General features: G+C 40.4%; 1 protein-coding gene across 1 annotated transcript in view; it reads right to left on the reverse strand.

The window, feature by feature from the left end:
• LOC110257953 (heat shock transcription factor, Y-linked-like) overlaps positions 2,457-17,147 on the reverse strand; it is a 46,015-nt gene continuing 31,324 nt past the window's right edge. The window contains exon 3 of the mRNA XM_021080970.1: positions 2,457-2,698. Coding sequence (XP_020936629.1) covers positions 2,457-2,698 — 242 coding nt within the window. The remainder of the gene's footprint in view (positions 2,699-17,147) is intronic.

A 17,147-nucleotide genomic window follows, 5' to 3' on the forward strand; every position in this document is an offset into this window, starting at 1 on the left:
TGCTTTCAATGTCCTTCCCTCACAACAAGCCACGTTCACCCCTGTTTTCCCAGGATGTCCTCCAAGTACTGTGGTCAAGGTTGACCCAGACTCCCATGGACACTGTGCTTTGCTCTGGGACCCAGTGCATGTGGAAGTTTGTGTGCGCCTTTGAAGAATGGGGTCTCCGTTTCCTGCAGTTCTGTGGAGCTCCTGCACACAAGCCCCACTGGCCTTCAATGCCAGATACTCCAGGGACTCTTTCTCCCCGTGCCAGATCCCCACATGGGAGAGTTTGATGTGGGGCTCAGAACTCTCCCTCCTGTAGGTGAGTCTCTGTGGGCCGGTTAGTTTCCAGTCTGAGGAGCTTCCCCCCCCCGGAGGTATGGGGTTGTTTATATCATGAAATTACCCCTCCTACCTCTTGATGTGGACTCCTCTTTTTCTTCTGGAGTAGGATGTCTTTTTTATTGTTTCCAGCCCATTTGGGTGAAGAATGCTCAGTCTTTAGTTGTGAACTTTGTTGTTTTTAGGAGATAAGTTGAACTCCAGTCCTTCTATTCCGCCGTCTTCCATATAGGTTCTGTCTTTAGTTATATTTATCCAGATGTGTACAGTTTAACTTGCAGAGAGAATGTGCATGGGAAGGGGATTCTACAAACGAAGAGGTAACTTAGCAAGGTGAAAAGAGGAGGCCAGGAGAGTGATGACACAGTGACAGGTGTAAAGATCCTCGTTTCAGTACCAGGCTCAGGAAGTTTCAGGGTGAAGGTAAAATCACTTTTCCTGTACTCTATACCATGGAGCAGCCAATAAAGAAGTAAACAAAGAGTTTGGTTAGGTCCCTTTGGGTTAATTCTGCTCTTATTTCTGTTGCCTTGGGAGAATGAGCTGAGAAAATATTCATGAGGTTGATGTCAGAGAGTGTTTTGCCTATATTCTCTTCTAGGAGTTTGATGGTGTCCTGTCTTCTATTTCAGTCTGTCAGCCACTTGGAGTTTATTTTGGTGCATGGTGTGAGGGTGTGTTCTCGTTTCATTGATTTGCATGCAGCTGTCCATGTTTCCCAGCAATGCTTGCTGAATAGACTTTCTTTTTCCCATTTTATGTTCTTGCCTCCCTTGTCAAAGATGAATTGCCCATAGGTGTCAGGGTTTATTTCCAGGTTCTCTATTCTGTTCCATTTGTCTGTGTGTCTGTTTTGATACCAGTACCACACTGTTTTGATGACTGTGGCTTTGCAATATTGCTTGAAGCCTTTGAGCGTTAGGCCCCCCCCCTTGTATGTAACATTCTGCTTTTCTCTTGCTGCCTTTAGGATCCTCTCTTTATCACTAATTTTTGCCATTTTTCTTAAAATGTGTTTTGGTGTGTGTCTATTTGGGTTCAACTAGTTTTCAGATCTCTGTGCTTTCTGTATCTTGAATTCAGTGTCCTTTATGATTGGGAAGTTTCCAGCGATAATTTCTTCAAATATATATTCCATCCCCTTATCTTTTTCTACTCCTTGTGTAATTCCTATGATGTGTAGATTGGTCCACTTTATATTATCCCATAAGTCTCTTGTATTGGCTTTCCTCTTTTTTGATTTGGTTTTCTGTCTGCTGACCTGATTGTGTGATTTCCATTATTCTATCTTCCCCATCACTAATTTGTCCTTCTGTATTGTTCATACTGGTTTTCACTGCCTTTTGTTCAGTTCGTATCTCTGCCAATGAATTTTGTAGTTTTCTAGACTCTTCCTTATATTTTTTTGTTCCATTCTGAGGACATCTGCATGACTGGTTCATATCTTGTCTTCATTCCTTCAGTATTTTCACTATTTCTCTTTTGAAATACAAGTCTGTCAGACTGCAGAAGTTTGTTTCCTTGTTGATTGCTTTAGGTGAGTTCTCCTGTTGGTTTAACTGCAGGTGGTTTCTCTGCTTCTTCATCTTGCTTCCTGTTTTCTTTTTCTTGGTACAGCTTGACTCCCCATTGCTGGAAAGGGTTTGCCTTGGCACTGCTTTGGAATGCTTCCCAAAGGCTGGCATGGTTGGTTGGTCTTTGAGGCAGCATGGCTTTTCCTCAGGGTGGGCAGGGCTGACAGTGTCTCTCTGAAGCAAAGGAGGACTTTCTGATGGCAGACCTGACTTGGAGCTCTTCACCACAATGCAAGAAGGTTTCACATGGCTGGGTAGGTCTCTCTCTGATGTTCTAGGGCTGTGGGCTCTTCCAGGCAGCTGGTGGTGCTGAGCGGCTGTTCCACAATGGTGCTGCACCCATGAGAGTGGGAGCAGTATTCTGGGCCCCTAAGAACCCAAGGGGCTCTTTCCCAGGTCTGCTGAATTGGAAGGACCACCTCAGAATAGAGGCAGATTTTTCACATCCAAGACGAGCTTGGTCTAGATTTTCTGGGCTATAGGGTCTCTTGCAGGTGGCTGGCAGTGCTGGGTAGCAGTTCCACAGGAGTGCAGAACCCCCAAGGATGAGATCAGCTAGCTGGGCTGCTGAGAAACCAAGGGGCTCTTCCCCAGGTCAGCTGAATTAGCAGGACCTCCTCGGAATGGAGGAAGATTTTGCATGGCTGGGCTGAGCTTTTCTAGATTTTCTGAGCTGTGGGTGTTCTTGCAGGGGGCTGCCAGTGTGGGCCAGTTCTTCCTCAGGAGTGCAGCACCCCCTGAATGTGGGCGTGGCTTGCTGGGCCACTGAGAAACTAAGGGGCACTTCCCCAGGGCTGCTGAATTGGGAGGACCATCTCAGAATGGAGGCAGATTTTGCACAGCCAGGTCAAGGTTGTTCTAGCTTTCTGGATGGTGGGGGCTCTTGCAGGGGGCTGACACTACTGGGAAGCTATAGCACAGGAGTGCAGAACCCCCCAAGGGTGGGAGCGGCTAGCTGGGATGCTGAGAACCCACTGGGCTCTTCCCCAGGGCAGCTGGGATTGGCAGGACCACCTTAGAATGCAGGCAGATTTTGCATGGCTGGGCGAACTTGTTCTAGCTTTTCTGGGCTGAGGTCCTTTTCCAGAGGGCTGGCAGTCCTGGCAGCTGCTCCACAGGAATGTAGTACCTCCAGAGTTTAGGCAGGCCAGGGCAGGGTCAGCTTGCCACAAATGCTGAGGACATCCCTCTCGGATGGCCGGCAGTCTCAGGTCTGGCACTCTAGCATGGCATAGGGGGAGAGGGGATGCAGTGGGAAGCACGGATTTCTGATAGCTGGCAGGCAAGTGACCTCGCTGTGGTGTGGGGTGTATTCTATGTCAGCCCACACCTCCTCCTCTACCCTTCCCAAATCTGGTGCCTTGTCTCTCCTGCAGATCCAGCTCTTCTCCCAGGTTCCCTTTGATGTGGCTTTCCACTCTCCAGCCCTTAACATATTGCTCCCTCCACCCGCAATGCTCCACTTTCTAGACTCCCAGGCAGTCTCTGACCCGCCGATATGACAGACCACTTCCTGGACTCCCAGGTTGGTCTCTTCCCTGCCAACCTGACCAATTGGTTCCTAATTCCTCAAACAGTTTCTGCTTCCAAACCAACAGACTGCTTCCTAGTCCCCTGGAGTGGTCTCTGCCCTACCCACCCTACGGAATGGTTCCCAGTCCCCAAAGCACCATGGCTGCACCACCCATCCCAGCCTGTTCCCAGGGAATAACCTCTGGAGCCGAGGTCTTGCTGCCCAGCCCCCACCCCAGCATCCCCATGTTTGGTGACTCTGCCAGTAGTTTGGATGATCTGTTCAGTTTTCACACTGATCTTCAGATCTCAGACTTATTGCTGCACTCGTCTCTGCATTTGGAGATCCCTCTGATTTGGTTGATCTTTCTATGGATTAGGTGTGGAAAGGACATTTTTTAATCACAACTTTGGGGGTTTAATTACATCATCTGAAAATTTTTACTGTATCTACTTATTTACATTATATTTAGGTTATATATGCTTTATTTTTATCTCTTTTGTTCTCTACGGGATACCTTCCATATATGTTTTTATCTCTTCCTTTTGAGATATTCATTGTTTCTACTTTCTGACATTATAATTGATTCATTTAGATGTTATCTCTATGACCCACCAATTGTGAAGCTGTCTTCCATTCATAGTTCTTGCAGATCAGATCTGTCTGTAGTATATTCCCCCCCCCTTTTTTGGTTTGTTTATTTACTTTTGCATGCTAATCTATCTGATCACCTGCACCATTGTAGAATTCCCAGAAATCACCTCAGAGGACACCAGAGAAGGATGTAAAACAGCTTTGTTAACACATTCGTGTCCACAGGGAATTACATCCTAATCCTGGTTCATTGCCATTTAAAAACCTTGTTTTCCAGTTTATTCTATTTTTCTCCATAATTCCTCCTTTTTTTGGGGTGGGGCTGTATGATTTTCATTTGTTTTATGCTTGGGTACTTTCTTTTTAGATTTGTAAATATAATACTCGGGTTTGATTTGCGTTTACCCTGTTTTTCAAGTATGTTAAGCATTTCCTATATATGCTGACTTTTGTCAGATAGTCATATAATATTTTTAAAAAATAGCATCTAGAGTTTCTTACTTTCCTTCCTCACATTCTATGATTTTATTTTTTTATTAATCATCATGTTTGTCATTTTGCTCTTCTTCGGTGTTTTGTCAGTTTAAAATACAACTTTTTTCCTTTTAAAACTGTATATCTGCTCATTTAAGCGATTGCTATCCAATTGTGACTTCCTCCAGCCTATTTCTTATCTCTTCTTTTTTATTTAGAGAAGACCTTTCAGTATTTCCTTTAGAATGGTTTACTACTGCTGTCCTATTTTCTCTTTTGTTTGTGGAAGGAATTCTTCATTTCTCCTTCCCTTTTAAAGGATATTCTTGCTGGGTAGATTATTCTAGGCTGCAGAATTTTCCTTTTTAGAACTTTGAGTGTAAATTGCCACTCTCTTCTGACCTGCGGTGTTTCTAAGGAGAGATCAGATGAGAGCCTTTGTGATTTACTATAATGAAATCTTCCTTATTGTCTCTTTCTCTTGCTGCCTTTAGTACCCTTTCTCTATTTTAAAATTTTTCCCATTTTCAACATAGTTTGTCTTAGTGTGGACTTGTTTGGTTTCAACATGTTTGGGATCCTCTGTGCTTCCTGCATCTTGGTATGTGTTTGCTTTAAATTTGGAAAGATTTTAGCCATTATTTCTTCAAATATATTTCGAGTCCACTTCTCTTGGTCTTCCTCTTCTGGAATCTGTGGTAGACATAGATTGGTCTGCTTGGTATTATGCCACAGATTTTTGCTTTTATTTTATGCTTTATGGCTTTATGCTTGGTCTCCTGACTAGTGACTTCTATTTTTCTATTGTCCAAGACCCTATTTTGTTTCTCTGCATTATTCATTCGGTTCTTTTTGTTTTTCACTCACTTGCAACTCTGACGTTGAATTTTCTAATGATTCTTTTATTCTCCATATATTTTCTAGTTGGTTTGTAAAATAATCTGTGTTACCCTATAGATCCACTCTCAGTTCCTTCATATTCAACATTAATTCCCTCAATATTTTCACTACCTCCCTTTTGAACTCAGTGACTCTTAGACTGCAGACTTCTGTTTTATTCTCCAAGTGAATTATCCTGTTTCTTTAACTGGGAACTGTTCCTGAGCGTCTTCACTTTGCTTACATTTTCCTTTTTCTGTGAGTTTAGGGAAATCAAACTCTTGTCTAGGAGGGCTCTGCCTATGCAAGAGCTTCCCTTGATAATTTGTTAGGTGTTGCTATCTATTATTCACAAGAGTGTTTAGACATTTGGTGACTCTTCAGTGTGAGCAGGCTGTTATCCCCAGTGTGCAGAGGATGTTTCCAGGGAGAAGGAGGCAATGAGGAGGGATAGTGGTCAGCGCCTGGTTGCTAGGCTCTTGACAATAGCAAGCACCTGCAGCAGGATGGCATCAACAACTTCCAGTTGCAGGGCCCTGGGAAGTGGTCTTGAGTCTCAGGCAGATTTAGGCGGTGCCCAGAGCTTTTGGCATTTACAGTGTCAGGGTGTGTGAGTTCCCATTAGAGTGATGGCAAAAATGGTTGCTTTCTAATCACAGTACCCTCTATGAGGCACCCTCTGTGGTGATTGTGGCTGCACGTGGTGGCTGTTCATGAGGCCCAAGTGGAGTCAGGTCACACCTACATGTGATCAGAGGTAATCGTGGTGGTTGACCATGGCAGCTTTAGTTCATGCAAGCAGCAACCCATATGGCTTAGCCCAGGTAAGAGGTGCCACACAGGCTGCTCCTAGTTGCAAGAACCTGGGCAGTGACACTGATTGAGCATGTGTGAGCACTGACTGGAGCATTTAGCAGTGGCAGCAGCAGGGCATGCTTGTTCCCAGGGGAGTGAGAGCAACGAAGTGTGGTGCCCGGTTGCAGTTCGCCCTTTTTGCCAACCTCTGAGGTGACTGTAGCCGCAGGTGGAGCCTGCTCAGTGATGCTAAGAAGCAACGAGCCATGCCTCTATGGCTTCTGAAATGATGACTGTTGTTTGTCACCACCACCTATAGCTCATGTAAGAGCCACCACATTGTGCTTAGCTCCCACACCACCCTTTCGTCAACTCAAGAAACATCTTGTGTCCCCTAACCCGTGTAAGTGTTCTCTTGCCAACCATAGCCTGCCCCAGAGGCACCAAACCCTCTGGGATTCCATATGTGTGCTAGGAAAGCATTTTCTATGGTGATTCACCCCTCCTCCTTTTGCCATCCCAAACAGAGGGGCCTTGATTCTTCTTAGGGTCCAGACTTCCTCCCAGGCTCCCTCAGCTGTGGTGTTTGACTCACCTGCCCATGGTGCACTGCTCTCTGACACCTCCAGGTGTCTCCACACAACCAACCTTGTCCTCTCTCTGGAACTGACCTTCAGAGGCTGAGTCTCAGAACACACACACCCCACCTGACCATCTCAAGCTGTGGTGTTTGGGGTGGTGGTGCAGAGGATCTGTGTGGATCTCACTCTGTTTGCCCTCCTCAGTACAGCTGTGGTGCTTTCCTCTGGCACCATGAGGTCCCTATATTTTGGTTGACTTCCCAGTTGGTTAGGTGACTTGCAGGTGTGGGTTCCTTCTGTGATTCTCAACTCCCTCTCAGGAATCCTTTTTCCGTCCTCATTCCCTTTCTCTATTTTTTTTTTCCTAAATTTGTTCTCCCCAATTTTCAAGAGGTTCTTGCCTTTGTGGAGGTTTAATATCTTCTGTCAGGGTTCACTAGATGATCTGTGTGAATTGTTCTACATGTAGATGTGTTTATATTTAGTGGTTGTGGGAGAATGTGAGTGCAACATCTGACTCTTGCACCATCTTCATCCTCCTCCCTCAACACACAATGTACCAGAACAGAATTAGGAAGAAATAACCATATTTGAACATAACCAAAAATTATTTAGGACATGGAAGCCATATCCAACACTCTCCGAAGAAAGAGAAGCACTTTGATGAATCCAAAAAAGTATTTAATGGAGAATCACTAGCAGTCCTTCTCCAACTCTTCCAAATAACTAAAAATGAGGAAACACTCTCAGTCTCATCTTGTAAAAGCAGCATTACTTTCATACCAAAACCGGAAAAGAATAGAAGAAGAACTAAAACCTACAGGCCAATATCCTAGTAAACATAGATTCAAAAATTGTCAACAATTCTAGCCAAGGAAATTCAATAGGACATTAAAGAATCACCATGATAAACTAGAATAACTCCCTGGGATCGACAAAACAGTGGAATATTGCGAACCTAAAATTTCAATAACCTAGATAAATATAACCCAGAAAATTTTCACAGGATTCTTAAAATGTTCTGCTGTGGCCAGCACTGCATGGCAATGGGGAAACCTGGAAGAGGGTTGCCTCTTCAAAACACACAAGACTACTTTACATTTAGAAAGTGGGAGATGAGGTGACACTCTGTTCCACAGAACCAGTGGGGCCTAGGATTTAGCCCATAGGACTTTTATTAAGGAAGGCAAGGAGATTAGTTGTAGAGGGATATAGGAAGATTACTAGATTATTGGTCAGGAATGGCCATAGGCAAAGATACGATTTTCTTCTTAGTGATATCCAAGGGGGTAGTCTTTGGACATAGTGCAGTTGTTTACAGAATAACATGAATATCCTGTCCTTGAAGGAGACCCTCTACTTTAAACCTCTGCATCCCACAGATATCTGCCTTCTGCACAGTTCAGCTGTTCAGTGGTCTCCAACACATTTTGATCAAAGCTCTAATTGTTTAGAGAAGAAACATCTCAGGCAAAATGAACATCATGTATTTTACTTTCTCTGTGTATGGTCTTCTTTATATGTTGTTGGATTAGGATGGCCATAATTTTATGGACAATTTATGCCTCTATGTTCATCAAAGACATTGGCCTATAGTTTTCTTTTTCGTGGAAACTTTTTCTGGTTTTGGTATTTAGGGTGATGGTGGAATCAGAGAATGTCCACACAATCATCTCAATAGATGGAGAGAAAGCATTTGACAAAGGCCAACATCCATTTGTGATCAAAATGGGTATAGAGGGAACATACCTTACCAACGTGGGTATAGAGGGAACATACCTTAACATAATTAAACACACAGTGAGGTACTACTCAGTAGAGGAAAGCTAAAAGACTTTCCACTAAAATCTGGAAAAAGACAGGGATGCTCACTCTCACCACTGTTATTCAACATAGGGCTGGAAGTCCTAGCCACAGCAACCAGATAAAAAAAGAAATAAAAGGCATCCATATAGGAAGAGAAGAGGTAAAACTGCCACTTATGCAGATGCCATGATACTGTATATAGAAAACCCTAAGGACTCAACACAAAAAATGCTTGAACTGATCAACAAATTCAGCAACGTACGAGGATATCAGGTGACCATTCAGATATAAGTCATGTTTCTCTCTACTAAAAATGGAATTTTAGAAAAGGAATACACAAAAAGCAGCACCTTTTAAAATGGCAGGACAAAAAATCAAATACCTGGGAATACATGGGACCAAGGAGGTAAAAGACTTATATTCTAAGAAATATTAAATATTAATCATGGAAATTAAAGAAGATGCAAAGAAATAGAAATATACTCCATGTGCCTGGTTTGGAAATATTGATATTGTAAAGATGGGCATACTACCCAAAGCAATCTAAAGATTCAATGAAATTTCTATCAAATTACTCATGACATCTTTCACAGAACTAGAACAAGCAATCCAAAAATTCACATGGAACCACCAGAGACCCAGAATTGCCAAAACAATGCTGAGGAACAAAAACCAAGCAGGAGACATCTGTCTCCCAGACCTCTGGCACTATTACAAAGCCACAAACATCCAGACAGTGTGGTACTGGTACCAAAACAGACAGGCAGACCAAAGGACCAGAATAGAGAACACCGAAATAAACTCAGACACGCATGTGTAAATTAATCATTTACAAAGGAGGCAAGACCATAAAATGGGAAAAAGAAAGTCTATTCAGCAAGCATTGCTGGGAAAACTGGAGAGCTACATGCAAGTCAATGAAACTAGAACACACCCTCACACCATGCACCAAAATAAACTCAAAATGCTGAAAGACTTAAATATAAGTCAGCACACCATCCAACTCCTAGACGAGAACATCAGCAAAAGATTCTCTGACATCAACCTTATGAATATTTTCTCAGGTCAGTCTCCCAAATCCACAGAAATAAAAGCAAAGATAAACCAGTAGCATCAAATCATACTGATAAGCTTTTGCACAGCAAAGGAAACCTAATAGAGACCAAAAAGACAGCTTATAGAATGGAAGAAAACAGTTGCAAATGATGCAATGGATAAGGGCTTAGTCTCTAGAATATATAAGCAACTTATACAACTCAACAGCAAAAAAGCTAACAACCCAACAGAAAAATGGGCAAAGCCCTGAAGACACATTTCTCCAGGGAAGACATACATATGGACAACAAGCTCATTAAAAAGTGGTCAGCATTCCTGTTTATTAGAGAAATGCAAATGAAAAGAACTGTGAGATACCACCTCACACCAGACAGAATAGCCATCATTTATAAGTCCACAAAGAACAAGTGCTGGAGGTGTTGTGGGGAAAAGTGAACCCTCCTGCACTCTTCATGGGAATGTATGCTGGTACAACCACTATGGAGAACAGTATGGAGGTACTTTAGGCAATATGTAGAAGCAGCATATGAGCCAGCAATCTTACAGATTCTGTGCAGATATCTGGACAGAACTTTCCTTAAAAAAACACATGTACCCACATGTTCATTGCAGATCTATTCCCATGGAAATGATACAAATATCTATCAACAGATGATTGGATTAGGAAGAGGTGGTATATACACGCAATGGAGTACTACTCAGCCATAAAAAGAATGCAATAATGCTTTTTGTGACAATGTGGATGGAACTAGAGACTCTCATTCTGAGTGAAGTAAGTCAGAAAGAGAAAGACAAATACCATATAATATCACTTAAATATGGCATCTAATATATGGCACAAATGAAACTTTCCACAGATAAGAAAATCATGGACTTGGAGAATAGATTTTGGTTGTCAGGGCTTGTGGTGGGAGTGGATGGATGTGGAGCTTGGGGTTAATAGATGCAAACTCTTGCATTTGTATTGGATTAGCAATGAAATCCTCCTGTGTAGCACTGGGAACTATATCCAGTCCCTTGTTACAGAGCATGATAACATGAGAAAATAGAATGTGTACATGTATGTGTTACTGGGTCATCATGCTGTAACGTAGAAAAATTCAACTGGGAAATAATTAAAAAGGAAATTAAAAATTTCACTTCAAAAAATCATGCTTAGGTATAATAGATGGGTAATTGAAATATGGCACAGAAAATGCAGTGAAATATTCACTCATAAAAATAATGAAATGCTGTCTTTTGAATCAAAACGGATGGACCTTGCAGATATTATGCTGTGTGAAATAAGTTGGAGATACACGAATAAAAGTGAGTATGATCTCACTTATATCTTTGAGAAGAAAATCCTAACATATAGAAACAGTGAAGTGGAATGTGTGAAGTTTAGTAGAAATGGAAAGATATTCATCAAAGCTATTGGACAAGTTATAAGATGAATATGTTCTAGAGACCTAATAATCAGCATCATGACAATAGTTAGCTATAGGGTAATATCTTCAGGCATAGCTTGGAGATATTTTGGTTTTTTCCCGAACCAGTCTAATAAAACAAATATCAAAATAGAATCACTTAATTTATTTGGCTTCCCAGTGCATATAAAATTTGCTGAAATGTACAGTGATCTGTTAAGTTTTATGCAATTGTACTATGTCTAAAAATGTACCTCCCTTAATTGTAAAATACATTATTTTTGTAATGTGAAGTAGCATTTGAACATTTAGCTGGTCATTGCATTTTGCTGGTGGAGGGTCTTGCCTTTTTTTTTTGGCTTGAGCCACATGTCTCAAGAGCAGGTTTAAAAAAATTCAAATCGGTAGTGTAAACAGTTGTGCTGTCATCCAGGATTTGGTGTCACATATAACAGAGCACAGGAAGTGTGAAGTTAGCCTAATTCTTTAGAGCTCGAGGATGTCCCAAATGGTGAATGAACGTTGGCTTTGACTCAAAGCCACACACTGCCTTTGCCCCTAACAAGAGTGTCAGTTTGTCTTTTGAGGCCAAGCATTGACTCTTCCTCTCTAGCTTGAAAGATCTCTCTGCAATCTTTTCCCACTAGAAGGCTGCTTTGTCCACACTGAAAATCTCTTGTTCAGATTATGTGTTTCCTTCATGAATTATCCTAGGTAGTTATTCAGGATAACATGCTGTAGATTCTGGGTTATCCTCACCTCTCTTTCTCTGGATTGGGCTTTACCTAAAGGAATTTTTTTTTCTTATGTGATCTATCAAGATCATGGAAACATTCTCCACATCAGCAATAGGTCAATTTCACTTTCTTAAAAGCTGTATGTTTACTGGAGTAGCACATTTAATTTCCTTTCAGGAGGTTTCCTTTAAACTTTAACCCACTGTGATTGTACCCACATCCTCACAGACCCTACATTGGGTCCTTAGCCTCTGAGCCACAATTGGAACTCCTAGTTTATAACTTTAAGAGCACCAGAACCCAACAGAAGATCAACAGGGTACATCCAATATCATTTATGTATGTTAAATACAACTTACCTAAATACAATATTGAGGTGAATATTTAATTCTAGGAAAGGTATATACAATATTGATTTTCAGGTGAGTTGTCTCAGCCAAAAAAATGTAAAAGGAGATTAAATAGAACATTCTCAATATTCACTTTATCATTTGGAGAAATTACACCAAGCTAGAGTGGACCTTCATAGGTCATCTAATTTATGAACATAATAAAAATAAGTCAATATGTCTATATACAAATCTACATGAAGTGCTTCCATGGACTTGACAAAGTTTTAAGTACCTGAAATGTATTATCTCATGTAATTTTCACAATTCTATCAATGGGTGTCTACATTTTCTTTCTTAGATGCAAGAACACAGGAATTAAGAAACTTGCCAAAAGGTTTTCACTTGCACAGTATCAGACAGACTGCCTACACATTCCTTTAGTACAATTGCTCTCCTTCTATGCTATAAAGCTTCTATACTCCTAAGCACAATGACTAAGTATAATTAAAAGGGAAAGTTGCAGATTAAGCGCTACCTATTAAATTCCCAAATACAAATTTACCTTGATATCTTTACTTTACATATGCTACAGTTTCCTGAAAATGCTTTCTCACAGGAGTACCCATATGAGATTAGTCTACTCCAAAACATAACTACTTATCTCACCCTTTTCTCATGGTTCCCTAGTGTTGGGTTTGCTTAGAACCCTAAGTTTATCACTAAATGTTTAATAAACTTAAATGATAGAGGATATGTGAAAACGGGTACCTAATTGGTTTTGTTTTAATTTATGGCCTCGTATGATCTATTTCTTTGAGAAAGTCCCTCTTTGGCCCTAAAATGGGTATAGTTTATCCTAAATATACTGAAATCATCTGTGACGTTTCCTAACTAACATTTCTGTGTTCCAAAAAAAAAGTGAATTATAATGATTGATATTGTAACAGTTTTTACAAATCATTTCAGATACCACGTAATGTCAAACAGGATTGTGACAATTTACTACAACTTCTCTCTTTATATCATTGAATGAAGTGTTACTCAATATGTTTCAGTTAACTTTGAAAATAAGCAATGACGCTTCCTTAAAAAACTGTTTATTGAGCCCTTCTTTCTTAATGCTAAATGAAAGTCTGATGTGTTTTATCTGTAGAGCTAATTACTGTCTATCATTATTCTATCCTTCACTTGTTTAATTTTTTTTCTTTTTAAGTAGTAAAACTTAAAAGAACATGTGCACATATCTGTTAATTTTTTCTTAGTCTTTCTATTTTGAAATGGCAGAATTCTAGGAAATTGGAAAGGCATTGAAAAGGTGGCCTGTGTGTACTTTACACATGTCCCCTAATTGAGTGCTCTCATGTAATCTGATGTAAATATAGCACACTTTAACTGACCAGAATTTGACACTGGTCAATTTATATGTGTATAGTTCTATTCCAGTCCATCCACATGTAGATACATGTAACGGCCATTATATTCAATAGAGAAAAAATGGTACATTTAATAAAAATTTAGTCTTAGGCTATTTTGAATGTTTCAATCTTTCATACTTTCTAGTTTATTACCGGAAGAACTCTTAATCAAAAAATCATACCATACTAAAAATATTTGAGATGGAATATTACTTTTTTCTGCTGGATAGTTAAAATATTATATCATTTGATTTCTCCTTTAAGAATTGATCAAATAAATTATTTCCAATGTTTAGTATTAATTTTCTCTTAATTCCAGCTTCATATATTTATACTCTGAACTCCCCCCCCAAAAAAAAATCAAAAAAATCAACCACATAAAATTTTAGTGCACTCATGGTAGGAATAAATATTTCAACTTCTGAATTTCTACTATCGTGTTTTTATACCCAGTCTATCACTTCCAGCACTAGTTTAAAATAACCAAATTTACCTCTCCCCAAAGGATACTCTCTTACAGTAAGTGTTATATACAACTAAGAAACTAATTGTGGACTAGAACCAGTAAGGCCATGGATTGCTGATGCAACTGAAAGCCTGGCAATGCATAAAACACCATGGCTTGACATTGCAATGTCCCTTTTCAGCATCATCTTTCCTCTTCTATGCTAACTTCAACGCTCTTTCTTCTCCTGTTTAAGTTTTGTGAACAATTTATAGTAAGTTTTAATGGTCTGTACACACCTGTTGGAATGAAGTAATATCCAGGGTTAATATTTCTTGATAACAGAGATGTAAAAACATTTGAAAGATCTTTATTTCATGCATCTCTACTTTGAAAATTATATTTTAATTTAGTCAATAAACACCAAATTATTTGCCTATCATGTAATTTCGGATTTAATCATATTTTCATTTATTTTGTCCTGCTTCTTTAATTCTAAAAAATAATACATAAACTCATTTGAAAGGTACAAAAAATAGTGATCACCCTTGAACAAACTAACAGCCTCCTCAAATTTACTTACTATTTTTATCATTTTATACTTTTTTCTTTTCTTTTTTGTTCTAATGTTTCTTATTTCCCCAATACAATTTTTCCCTACTGTACAGCATGGTGACCAAGTTACACATACATGTATACATTCATTTTTCTCCTGTTATTATGCTCCATCATAAGTGACTAGACTGAGTTCTCAGTGCCTCATAGCAGGATCTCATTGCTGATCCATTCCAAAAACAATAGTTTGCATCTATTAACCCCAAGCTCCCAATCCATCCCATTCACCACCCATGGCAACCACAAGGCTATTCTCCAAGTCTGTGATTTTCCTGTCAGTAGAAAGTTTCACTTCTGCTGTATATTAGATTGTAGATATCAGTGGTATCATATGGTATTTGTCTTTCTCTTTCTGACATTTCACTCAGTATGGGAGACTCTAGTTCCATCTGTGGTGCTGCAAATGGCATTATTTTGTTCCCTTTTTATGGATGGGTAGTATTCCATCATGTATCTATACCACTGCTTCCTAATCCAGTCATCCATTGATGGACATTTGTGATGTTTCCATGTCTTGGCTATTGTGACTAGTTCATTGTCCTTGCAGTACTTACTATTTTTAGTTTGCTTATAACCATCCAGCTTTTTCCTTGTCTCTGTTATTCTTTAAATATATATTTCAATTACTTTTCTAAAAATGATTTGTTTTTATGCGATTTCAATGATTAATTGTTTTCTTATAAAAGTTTGTATATATTTTCCCATGATGTGAACTGATATGAGTTTAGTATTTCAAAGATTAAAAATGTTTTTGATTTATTGTTCTTCAATTAATGAACTTTACTTCATTTTAATATCTATGCTTAAATGTGGTTCTTCAAAACTCAATAAGACATAAAGAAATCCAGTAAGTGATAAAAGCAAATACAAACACTCTCTGGAGGAATTTACCTTCAAGGTGACCTCAGAGAAGTTCCAAATTTCTATGGACATACCCTATTACTTACAAAAAGAAGATACCACTAGTGAAAGAAATTTTCTCCAAACATTTTATTTGAGGCAAAACACAAAATAAAGTTAGTGCTTCTAAAAGATAAAAGGGTTTACAAAATGAAAAGGTAATTTCCTCAGTACTAATGAACAAATCCTTAAACGAAAAAAGAGAAACGCTAGAAAAAATACACAATTAATGATTTTGAATACATTGAAAATAATCAGAAAACTGGAAGTATGTCCCATAAAGTTGGCAAAACTATAGTTCATGGCTAAACATTAGAGATTTTACAACCCTCAAGAATGAAAAATGAGGAAGTCTACAATTCTACAGATTTAGGAGATGAAACGTCCAGTCATTTCTCAAAAATACAGTGTTTTTTAAATGACGAAACAATTTTAAAGTATTTAAACCATGAATTCTCAGACTAAAGACTGTATGTCAGGCATGTACATCTGTGTGTGTGTGTGTGTGTGTGTGTGTGTGTGTGTGTGTGTAAACATCAAAACAAAGAAAAGATGAAGTGCACACTTTTGGGTAATTAAGTTACTGGAAACAGGCTAAAATCACCAGTTTTATCAGTCACACACCACTTACTAGAAATACAAAGAAAGAGCAAGGCATAGAAAAAAATAAGACCTAAAAAATTCATAGTAAAAACAAAACTTGAATTAAAAATGGCTAGAAGCAGGGAGAGAGGACAAGATGGCGGAGGAGTAGGAAGACACGCTCGCCCTCTCCCACAAACACAACAAAAAAAGCACATCTACAGAATAAATGACTCGCACAGAACAGCAATGAATCGCTGGCAGAGGAACCTAAACTCCAATAATGGCAAGAAATTCGTGACATTATTGGGCAGAACAGGAGAAAAGAGGTGAGTGAGAGAAGGCGAATCCGAGTGAGACGGGGGCTCCCGAAAGGGAACTGCGGAGGAGAAAGGGATCCCGCACCCTGGAAAGTCACCTACCGGTCGAAAGATCAAACGAACCGGAGGAATCTCCAGATGTAGAGAAGAGTGTAGCAGTAAGTTGGAGTACGGAAAAGCCGATCAAGAACCCAACGGACCATCTGAACTACGGGCAGAGTCACCAAAAATTGAGACGCCTGGGTGGGGGCTGAACACCGAGACCTCGCCTCTGAAGGTTAGTCCCCGAGAGGGGGCCGGGGGACGCCTGGGTGGGGGCTGGGCACTGAGACCTCGCCTCGAAGGTTAATCCCTGAGAAAGGGCCGGGGGATACCTGGGTGGGGGCTGGGCACCAAGACCTCGGCTCCAGAGATTAGTCCCCAGGCTAGGGGGGCGGGGCAGAGCGGAAACTGCTTGGGAGGTCTAGAAACCAGTAGACGGGGCAGAGACTGCCTGGGAGACTAGAAAACAGAGCTGTCGCAGAGGAAGGGAGCAATACTCCAGGAGTGGGGAAGGGAAAAGCCACATCAGAGGGAACCTGGGAGAAGAGCCAGGTCTGCGCCCATGCTGGGGAGGGGAGAGAAGAAGGGGTGGGTCCCCATAGAATACCCCCACACCACAGCATGCTTACAGGCCCGCTAGCTAGCTAAAAACTCTTCTTCCCAGTGCATCCCATCCCCCCACCCCCGCCACGCCCTATGCTCTCACGGACCTGGGGCTGCCTGCCATCCAGGAGGGCTGGCCTCAACAATT

The sequence above is a fragment of the Sus scrofa genome, chromosome Y (assembly GCF_000003025.6).
Source record: "Sus scrofa isolate TJ Tabasco breed Duroc chromosome Y, Sscrofa11.1, whole genome shotgun sequence".
NCBI lineage: Eukaryota > Metazoa > Chordata > Mammalia > Artiodactyla > Suidae > Sus > Sus scrofa.